Source organism: Thermobia domestica, chromosome 15 (genome assembly GCF_964235325.1).
Source record: "Thermobia domestica chromosome 15, izTheDome1.hap1.1, whole genome shotgun sequence".
NCBI classification, from domain to species: domain Eukaryota; kingdom Metazoa; phylum Arthropoda; class Insecta; order Zygentoma; family Lepismatidae; genus Thermobia; species Thermobia domestica.
The window spans coordinates 154,956,044-154,967,661 of record NC_137468.1 but is presented as its reverse complement, the minus strand read 5'-3'; the positions used below and the strand labels follow the sequence as shown (position 1 = coordinate 154,967,661).

At 36.6% G+C, this 11,618-nt stretch overlaps 1 protein-coding gene across 3 annotated transcripts in view; it reads right to left on the bottom strand.

Annotated features, from left to right (window-relative positions):
- Window positions 1-1,378: 1,378 nt before the first annotated feature.
- The window catches only part of LOC145671312 (uncharacterized), a 220,144-nt gene continuing 209,904 nt past the window's right edge, over window positions 1,379-11,618 (bottom strand). For all 3 annotated transcript variants that reach the window (XM_081740293.1, XM_081740291.1, XM_081740292.1), the window contains one exon: window positions 1,379-11,509. In XM_081740293.1, coding sequence (XP_081596419.1) covers window positions 10,588-11,509 — 922 coding nt within the window. In that variant the 3' untranslated portion in view covers window positions 1,379-10,587. The remainder of the gene's footprint in view (window positions 11,510-11,618) is intronic.

Below are 11,618 nucleotides of genomic sequence, written 5' to 3'. Positions count from 1 at the left end.
CTGCCGAGCTTCATGGCTATGCGGTTAGTGTACGCGTCTTCGGCGTGGGACCCAGGTTTGCTTCCCGGAGGAAGCTCATGTGGTTCGGATTCCACGTTAATCACTAGGTCCCGTCTCATATAGCTTCGCTGCTGAAAGGGACGTTAAACACAAAATCAACTCAACTCGTTTGTGTGTCTCTACCACACACTACAGGGTACAACTTTCGGCCTTTCAAGTTAAAATTTTCAGAGTACATGCATGAGACACTGTAAATTTTTTGTATAGATGTTGGCGGCATACCAACGTAAAATATCAAAATGGCGGCCATTTTTTCAAACCAGCGAGTATCCACGCTACGAAGCGCAATTCTCAGTCTTTTAAGTTGAAATTTTGACGGTGGAAGCACGAGATATGCTAAATTTGCTGTATAGAGGTTCTCAGCGATCGAATGTAAAATTTCAACAAGGTGGCCATTTTTTTCAAAACAGCAGTGAGTAGAAAATTGTTGCAAGTTGTGACAATGACAATCTTGAAACATAAAAGGCATTTTAACACTTTTACCCCAAAGACATTGAAATATTTCGATAAAACCCGATTAAACCCGAGAAAACCCAATTAAACCCGAGAAAACCCAATTAAACCCGAAAAAACCCATATGGGCCCAGGTGGGTTGGGCTTTTTCAAAAAAGCCCGGGTTTTTTCAAACCCTGCCTCTGACTCTCGATTACTTCCTGGTTTTGTCTCTAGCACTTTAATTTCCGAGCGCTTTAAACTGCTGGCAACTCTCAAACAGTACATGTTCTCTGATATAAAGGATACGACATTACCGAACTCAAGAGAAGGGAGCCAGCGCTTGGTTGCAAAGTACTTACCGATCCCCAGCTCAGTTGTACAGCGTAGCCGTAGCATTTCGGAAGTCTTGAATTCCATACCACTGAAAACGGATCATCCTGACTTAGGGTTTTCCAGGTTTGCCTTCAGTCACACCAGGCAAATGCTGAGATGGCACTTTCGACACAGGCCCTGGCAGACAACTCCCTTAATCCTTTCCCGACAAATACTACAAGAATCAACGAAAAAAAGACGGGGCCCAGTTTTCTCCCTCCCCTTCATTTTACAACAAAATTACCCAAATTACCCTCGTTCTACCGGTGCAATTTCGATAATTTTGGTACCGTCGTGTTTGTCTCGTCACGTACTGCAAGAATCAAGCGAAAAAAACATGAGGTCCAGTTTGCTCCCTCCCCTTCATTTCCCATACCGAGCTACAAAATTACCCAAACTTCCCATGTTCCCCCGGTGCAATTTCGATAATTTTGGTACCGTCGTGTTTGTCTCGTCACATACTACAAGAATCAAGCGAAAAAATATGGGGCACAGTTTGCTTCCCTCTAACCGACTTTTCTTTTTATTTGCATTTAAAAGGGCATAACACATACTTCCATGACGGTTTGAAATTTCACCAGTATAATAAACATCTAAATTATAAATAGCAATTGAGCTGAAAGTAAGGAGAAAACAGTAATTTCACACCAAGTTCCAAAGAAAATACACAACAGCAAGCGAGCAAGCAAGCGGTTACTCCTGTTGTCCTGTTCCGAGCGTGTGTCGAAGTGGACGTCATTGCGAGGACAGGACGGAAACGCGTTCGCTGATGAACTTACCTTGTACATTTCTATCATGATTAACACTAAGGTAGTAACTATTTACGCCACGGAGTCCGACACTCTAGTTCCTTTTATGTCTGCAGGATTATATACGATCAACAAGCTGTTATATTTTTCACTCTCTTTTGCAAGAAAATAACAGGTATAAGAGTAGGGCCTGTATTTAAAATTAATATTACATAAAGGCTCTGGTAGTTTATGTTAGAATAATCCGCCATGAGAAGGTGTGGTAAATATTTAAATATAGGACTCTTATGTAGTTGCACTACGCAACCAGTACTAGAGAACAAGCCCTGTAGTGGGATTGGTATGGAAACAAGACTGCTTACAGTATTAGTCTTCTATCGATCGACAAATGGCGGTCTCAGTCTCGTCTCGATAATCTCGAAATAAATTGTGCGAAATTATTCAACGATAAATGTGACAGTATTTTAATAAACTATTCCTCCCGTGTTCTCCCTGTTACCTCAGAATATATCCTGGATGCTCCATTTTCTACTAAAGCATAAATTAACATTTCGTGTGCAACATTAAAAGTACATACTTATATTTTAATTAATTATACTCATTGTTTCTTAAATTATTTATTTATTAGTTGATATACCCGGTGTTCCACGGGAAGAATAGGATAATATTTCAAAGACATATTTGAGGCTAGTTCTTCCCAATAGAATAAATATTTCAATCGAAATGAAATAGTACGAATGCATTTCCAGCAGGAGGAAATAAAAAATATTGCCGCTAAAGAAGTGTAAAGTCTTGGGCTCTATTGATATCGGGAGTACATTTCTGCGACCTCCAAAACTATTGAATAGACATTCATATCTTCCACTTAGGAATTTTTAATGTTCAGCCCTTCCTTTAAACCTCCATGCCGATAGGGCTAAACTTTGATGTGAACGAAATCGGGTGTATCACAATTCGTGTCAATGACCTCAAAAGCTATGGATTTGGCATTAATATCGTTGATGCTAGATTACTTTTACATGTCCCTCTGTTCCCTATGATACAGCTAAAGATGATATGGGTTTCCATTCCCGTCGTGTAGTTCGGGTTCCACGTTAAGTTGTGGATACTCTATCTTCAGATACATTTTATACCTCCTCCTTCCCCCTTAGGATACGCATTGTAATTAATGTGAACTACGCAGTTTGTTTATAGGCAGAGGAGAACACGCTTTCTTCAGAAGGCCCTCATCGTTATACTCGTAACCATTGAACCTCCTTAAACTTAATCCCTAGAACAGTTCGAATCATCTTATATAAAGATTAAAGGATTCTCACTATAGTAATTCTTTCGTAGTCATTCGAATTCATATACCATCCGTTTTCTTTCGAATACTGGGCATATTTGCAGTAGTACTAGTAAACCCGTCTTTAGGTTTTATGTGCACTGTCATACATTGATTCTCTTACAACCAATGCAACAAAATAAATTATTAAATTATTTTATATTTTAAACCTTTGTCATAGATACGCGTTGCGATAGAACAAATCAATTTTAGTTTTACGGACTGTATCTTTCATGTGTTTCTAATCTGCATTCGGAACAATTATTTTATTTTATTCGTATACTCACTCACGCTGATGTACAGTCAAAGCAAAATTATCTTTTTCCCTGACTGCTACATCTCCATTTGGTCCGATCTAGTATTTTTTTTTGGTAACACAACATTCGGACAAACACAACACAAGTAACATATGGTAAGCTTGTGGAACAGTGAAAAATGTTTTCGTTCTGAAATTGATGCTTGAAAAACATCCCCATTTTAAGATTAACCTTTATTCTATGGAGCAATTTGGTAAATTATGCCACATATTAAAGAGACTCTACCTCGTTGTGTGTGTAATATATTATTTCATTACATACTGCATAAGAGGAGAAAGTAAAAACACTCATCATTCATGAGTTAGAAAGTAAAAATATCAAATATACAACAATTGGAGGAAATAACTTTGTAAGGATTTGTTTCCAATGATGGTAATACTTGGATTCCATGTTAATCTTCTTACCCTAACATGTTTCATTGTCCACAGAAAATAATGTTGCTTGCTTTATGGAATATGGGCTAAGATTGAAGAATGTTGGAAAGCTCTGACATTCTGAGGTTCTAACACGAATCTCCTTCTTGCAAATCCAATGCGTTAACCTCTCACCTACGCTAATCAGTTTCTTGAGCTTACACAAAATACTGTTAACTAGTTCAATTCCTTTCATGTAAGAATGAAGCCTAAGATCCTCTGAAGAGGTAATCACGAGTTTATGAATTTTATTCTTGAAAATTTGTTCGTTAGGTAATTGCAGAAATTCTATTGCTGGTTTATTGTTATTAACGATCATTGCATGCGCTACTATTTTGCAGATATAAACTCTAATACATTAGTTATTCTAACGTGAAAGAAAATAGAACCTATGCGGATGGTCCTCTGTAGCAAGACACGCAAATTATAATTACTTTCAGCAAACCCAGCCCTCTGACTGCTATCGTGGAACGAAATAATTCTATACAAACGAATTTAAGGTAGCATTATAAACATTTCCGGGTGGTTTCTGGAAATGGTTGTTGATAATTTGTTCAAATCCTGGACTAGATCAATTTTTCCTAATCTTCCAAGAGACTGAGAACATATCTTTGAATAATCCTTTTTAATTCTTTTCTATCCAAATTCGATTACGAAGCAATATTATATGAAATGTAAAGGCAAAATTTTATAGCTGAAAACATAATAGTAGTTAATTCACTATTCCATTGTCTTTTGGAACGCAGGGTACAACTTTCTTTTCCTGATAGGAGCACGTGTCTTTTGGATTGCACAATGAGTTGCAGATCTTCGTAAATTTGATTTAAACTCTTCACTGAGCAAAACAAACGTCTATAGTGAAAAGTATTAACGTGTAGCAGTTTCGCCATTAATTTATTTTCGCTTCATCTGACACTATAATGTCAGATTGGATCGTGTCTGATGAATCAAAGCTGAAAATTGCAGTAACTTACCTATTAATAACTTTAAAAGTAAACATATTGTTTTGCTGAGCGAGTCGTTTTAATCAAATTTACGTATATTGTAAGCAAAGCTTGAACAACGGGAAACATTAAAATGCAGCTATTTTCTCCGCTAAAAGAAGAATTGCGACACATACTTTCTACCTGCCTCGTTTCAAAAAACATCGTTTCAACACAACTCAGAGAATTCCAGAGAGACCTAAATAACTGAGTCTGACGGTGACAGAGTAGGGTTATACAGTGGATGCATTGTAACTTTCTCACCAAACTCACGCTATTTCTGAGGGATTGTTAAAAGTGTATGCGGTCTGGCGTTGTAAGTGTAGTATATGTCACTCTTTCTTTAGATAACTTCTGGCCGTTAGTTTTGGATTATTATGACCAAACAAGCTAGTTGCCGACTGTAGAAGTACAACTGTATCGTCCAGTTCTCAATCAGCAGTTTGTGACGTACCATAACCTTCTAATCCCACCGAACGCACAATAAATCTTGCTGAGAGCAGTATGGGGTTCTTAAGGACAGCGGACATTCTCCTCACGTCGATAACGATGTTTTTCGCACATTATAGTACGTTATGCATCTTTCGTCACTTGTAAATAGTCAATTCAAAAATAGGTTGAATTCCTTGTTTCAGTAGAGTTTGATAGTAGTTTTGATCTAGAATTTTAGGGAGATCGTGTGACACCCAAACGTCGAGCTTCTCCTTTGCAACCGGGTTTCCTCAAATGGTTACAATTGTTTAGTTATGAATTATTAAACCTTTGGCGATATCATGTTTTGCACACGCCATACTTCATCTCACACAATATCTCCTACAATTGTGTGACTTTTGGCTACTGCGTTTAGCATTCAAGACATTCAAATTTTCAGAAGCTACAAAAACACATTTTCATTGTTGTTTTTTAAATGACGTATATTTTTAAACAACACAAATTTCTTCATGAATCTGCAAGGTATCTGTGTCACTACACAATGAAATTATAAAATGTAGTGGTTTTGCGGAAAGTTCACACACCTTCACGGTGCAATACCTTACGTCCAATTATCAGACTTATAAAGCACTTTGGGTAACTATTACCTTAAACTGTCAGTCGTGGAAGATCGTTAGGCCTTATCCGCTGCGACTGCTACTCTGACATTTGATTCAGTAACCCTAACTCGTATACTTTCGATTACTTCATATTTTTATTTTTCAATATTGTATACACTACAGTTAAAAATTCTCGCAAATAGACGATTCTATTTTCATATATAAATTATCAATTTACATCTTTCGATTGGTTCTCTGAGAACGTTTCCTTCATTAGTTATTTTTAATATTGCCTGGGGTACCAAGATTGTTTACGGACACACGCTCGACGTTTCTCGATAGTGTATTATTACACACTTCAATAAAACCATATTTCTGAAATTAAGAAACTGCCTGTTTTTGAAATTAAGGCACTCCACAGTTTTTTTAATGTCTACTCAGTGTGGAGAAACTGATGGAATATTCTAGATGATGGAGGAAAGTACTGAACGCCCTTACACATTTAAAGCAGATGTATGAGAAATAAATTTACCGCTAGTTCAACTGGGAAAGTTGTAGTCTGCGCATCATTTCTCAGGCTACAGTATGGGTGGCTTTCCTAACCGTACTACAATTCCTCTTAATTTAGATAGCTTCCTAATTATGATAATATGCAGAATTAGTACCAATAAATGTGTCGTGTTAAGAGTGAGGCATACACGTCCTAGTCGGACAAATTAAAAATTCTGCTAACGTGGAGCTAGTATTATAATTTTAAATATCACTATTTGATGAATACTGCTTTCTGGTTTCATATTTGGATATATATGTCAGACAGAACTCGAAAAAATGAACAATAATGCGTATAGTTAAACATACAACTTCTGGGTTTCCCTTACCATTATTATACGTTGATTTTGTGCGTTGTAAGTTATAGCACCAGGAATACAGACAATGAGAAGAAATCGCAAGCTTATGAGGAGCAAAGCTCTCGTACATGCTCTCTTTACGAAAGGAGCCCGACCTAACCTCGGGAACAAAAAGGGATTTTCATTCTCTAGACAATTATTTTTGAGGTCGCTGAATTTTGGTTATGTGCTGCTGGTAGTTACGCAGAAAAGGAAGTGAGCGAGCCTTGCCCTTGTCCCAAGAACTTTCAAATATACCGATTTAATAGAGAATGGTATATTCGCCCGTTTAATTTCCTTAAAATCCGCAAATAGTTACCTTGGGTAAGTAAGCATGTGAATACAGACGAGCTGAGCGAATTCTGCTTGTGAGCGAGCTTCGCCATATTTAAGATTATCTCTTTAGACAATGGGATACTTTCTTACAAAATTTGGTTCAAATGCGCACAGGTTTTAGATGATATCAGTTTGAATGTGTTATACATGTTGTATTTTATGAAAAATATAATTCTAAAAACTGTGTGAACTGCATTCGGGATAAAATACCAAGCTTCTACTTAAGCTTTTAACATTATCACATCACACTTACTCCGCTGCCTCAAATTATGTTTAACTTGCATTTACGTTTTCGAGAAACGCGGTATTGCTTTGAGTACTAAAAAGGCTCTTCTTTGCCTCTAATTTCGGTGTAAAACTTACAGAAATAAATAAGTTCTTGCAGAGAATATAGACACTAATCGTAAATGAAATACCACCTAAAGAGTATACAATATATTAATAACATTGAAGGAATCAGTATTTCCACCAGTATATGATGTGATCGAGCTTTGCCAGAAAGAAATATTTGTCTAACTAATTCATATATGAAAGGTGTGTATGAATGTTTATTCATATGGGCATATAAATATAATGGATTTCTGAAATTTAGTAATTATAAAATCTGCTCTCTTACATTCGGATGAAACTGAGATTTGTAATATGATTTTGAACTTCTTTTCACCAGTAAAATGAATGAGGGTTTTCTCGGCATGTGTTAAGACGCGGTGTCTTAAGTGTGGTTACTATTCACTTCGATTCAAAGTACCCCCATTCGTGTATATTAAAATGAATCTTGGGAGGCTGATCATTCATTAAGTCCCTGTCAGTACTTTTAGACGTCAGAGCGTTCCTACATGTGCGCCTGATTTCCCAGGTGCAATATTTATTAGTATCCCTCGTACACTCTTGGTACAAATTGCGTGTATCACTTGTATCCGTTCACTTATGTAATGGTAGATTTTAGCTTTGAATAACTATTTTATCTAAATGTTGTCTCAAATCAGGTCAAAATATCGCGGTTTTAGCAAAACGCGATCGATCAGTCAACGTCAGAAAATATTTTCCGCACAGAAGATATTCACCGTTTACATATCTTAGTAGGAGTCTTACGAAAAATAACACGAAATAAATATCTCTGTTTCCTTTGTCAGTTATGCTGTTATTTACGTTCATGCTATAATATGTGTTGAGCAACTTAAAGTTCGATTTAATTCTCTTTAGCACTCAGACTCTGAAGGTTTCATCGTGTATGTTTGGTCGCAAAATTAAATTCGACTAATCGTTTTCCACATAACTATCGAGAGTTATTTTGTACCAATAGGTATTATCATATATGTGCTGCCAAAACTGATTTTAGACTATATCGCTTTCCACAATAGTGGCATGTTCGAGCCTTATAATTCTATATAATAACACTTGTCTTGCAAAGTGTGTATCGACTAAATACATTCCGTCACTCTTGTCATTTGAGAGTTTTTTAAATGTGATTTTCGAATTAATCTCCGTCTTTACTGTTGCCAGGTGCGAGGATTTCTCGTGCATGTTCTAACATGTTTCTTGCCAAACGTACATTTTTACGAACTTCGTTTTCATAGTTACGAAGTTCGATTTTTTTAGTTACTCGGTCCCCACACTATTCGCACGTGTGACTTAATCATCAGTATGTACAATCATAACTTTCAAATCTGACCTTTGGCTATATTCCATTGCACACAGAAGACAAATATATTTTCAATCTTATATGTTGTAACATGAGCCTTTCCAAATGTTATTTTTTGAATATTTTCGCACACTCTTCGCAATTTTGAGCTTTATTACCGTTGTGCATCCATATGTGTTCGCCAATGCGAATTTCGACTAAATATCCTTCAACACCATTGGCATGTTCGACGCTTTTCTTAAACGTACATTGACAAGTGCTTCCCCATCTATAATTTCCCAAAAAGAAAAAAAATGCTTTCTGCACTGATGCCACATATATGAACTTCTTCACATGTATGAATTAAGATGCACTTACCGAAAATAATGTCTAATTAAATGCAGTTTTGCACATATTGGAGTATAAGGGGCTTTCCACCTGTGTGTATTAACATAAATGTTACCCAATATGATTTTCGAACAACTCCCTTCCTACGGACTTGGCACATCAGAGGATAATCACGAGAATGTTTTAACATGTGTCTTAGTAAATGTGATTTTGGAGAAAATATGGAATCACAGCCCAGGCATGTGGAAGATCTAAAACCTGTATCTATTAACATGTGCATTGCTAAATCTGATTTTCGAATAAGTCCCTTTGTGCACACTTCGCAAGTTTAAATCCTCTCACCTGAATGTATTAAGATTTGGCTTGCCAATGATGATTTCTTGGTAAATTCAGTACACTCTCTCGGCATACCTGAAATGTTTCGACAATTTCAATTAACGAGTGTTCCCAAATGTCATTATTTAATAAATTCTTTTCCATAATCATCGCAGCTGTACAGCTTTTCACCTCTAGGTATTGATATGTGTTTTGACAATACTAATTTTTCCACAGATCTCTTTCCACACTCCTCGTACTATATAACTTTCTCTGTATAACCTGTGTAAAAACGTGTTTGTAAACGTTATTTCTACCAAACTCACATTTTCACTCAAAGCTTATGTAAATTACTCACCTGCATGTAGAAATAAGTGCCTTCCCAAATGAGATTTACCATTAAATTGTACACGCCTTGCAGCTTTAACATTTCTCATCTGTATGTAGAAACATGTGCTTCACCAAAGCTAACTTTTCAGTAAATAAATAGCCACAAACTTGAAATGCGTGAGCTTTTTCACCTGCACGCATAAACATGACTTGCCAAAGCTGAATTTCCAAAAAATGCCTTTTAGCAGTCACGGAACGTGTGACGTTTTACACCTGTTTGTATCAACATCTGCTTCGCCGAAACTGAATTGAGTTAAACAATTTCTACGCTATTGACACATGTCTCTTTCGACCCGAATGTATAAATTTGTGGGCTCCTTGGCATATATGACATTTTTCGCCAATGTGTTTCAACGTGTAGCTTTCCAAATATGATTTTTGAATAAGTCGCTTTCCACAATATTGAAACATGTATCGTTTTCGATCTATATGATTTCACATGTGTCTTTTTGAAGCTGATTTTCGAAGAAGTTGCCCACCACACTATTCGCATGTTAGAGCTTCTCACTTATGTGCAAAAACACATGTGCTTCTAAATTTGATTTGCGACTAAACCTCCTTCCACACACTTGACACGAGTAAATTTTTCACGTGTATGTAGAAACATGTGCTTCCTCAAAAATGATTTTTGATAAAACCCCTTCCTACACACCGGGCACGATTGAGGTTTTGCATGTATATGGATCATCACATGTTCTGCCAAAGTTATTTTTAAAGTAAATCCTTTTCCGCAGTTATCGCAAATGTGAGGTTTTTCACCTGTATGTAGCAACATGTGTATCGCCAAATTTGATTTCTGAGCAAATCGCTTGCCGCAGTAATAACATACGTGAGGTCTTTCACCTGTATGTATCAACATGTGCCTTGTTAAATATGATTTTCGCGTAAACCCCTTGCTGCAAACTTTGCACGCGTGAGGTTTTTTACCTTTATGTATGAACATGTGCCTTGTTAATTGAGATTTTAAAGTAAATCCCTTGCTGCAAACTTGGCATGAGTGAGGTATTTAATTTGTATGCATGAACACGTGTTTCGCTAAATCTGATTTTCGACGAAATCTCTTTCCACATTCTTCGCATGTTAGAGAATTTTCACCTGTGTGTATACACATGTGGCTCGCCAAATTTGATTGAAGACAAAACACCTTTGCACATTTTTGGCAAATGTGAGGTTTTTTACCAGTGTGTATAAGCACGTGTTTCGCTAAAGATGATTTATCAGCAAATGGCTTTTCGCACTCATTGCATTTAAGAGGTTTTGTACCCGTATATATGAACATGTGCCTCTCCAAATCAGATCTTCGAATAAATCCCTTTTCACATTCTTGGCAGGTGTGAGGTTTTGCACCCGTATGAATGAACATGTGCCTCTCCAAATCATATTTTCGAAAAAATCCCTTGTAACATTCTCTGCAAGGGTGAGGTTTCTCACCTATATGGATAAACATATGTTTCGCCAAATTTAATTTTGCAGCAAATCGTCTCCCGCAGTCGTTGCACGCGTGAGGTTTTGCACCTGTGTGTATCAACATGTGCCTTGTTAAATCTGATTTTCGAGTAAAAACCTTTCTACACACTTCGCACGTGTGAGTTTTTTCTCCTGAATATATTAACATTGATCTATCCAAAGAAGATTTTTCAACAAATCGATCCCCATACTGATGATACTTGAGAGTTGTTTGTCCTGTATGTGTAATCATTTGCCTTTCCAAATCTGATTTTCGAATCTGAACGTTTGAACTGAATCTACTTCCATATTGTTGGTAAATGTGAAGATTTTCACGTGCATGTATTAACTGTTTTACTGAATGTGGCTGAGAAAAATTCTTGTACGATTCTTTGGAAATATGAAGTTTCTGATCTGAACGAAAAATTATTTCTCTTGTAAGAGTCGTATTCAGTTCTCCTGAAACAGTAAGTGCATGGAACCTGTAAAGGAAGATATCAAACAAGAAATTGAAAATCGAGACTAATAACATGAAAGCACCAAGGAAATGGAAATACAGAAACCAAAAATACACAAGGAATGCGAAGGTAG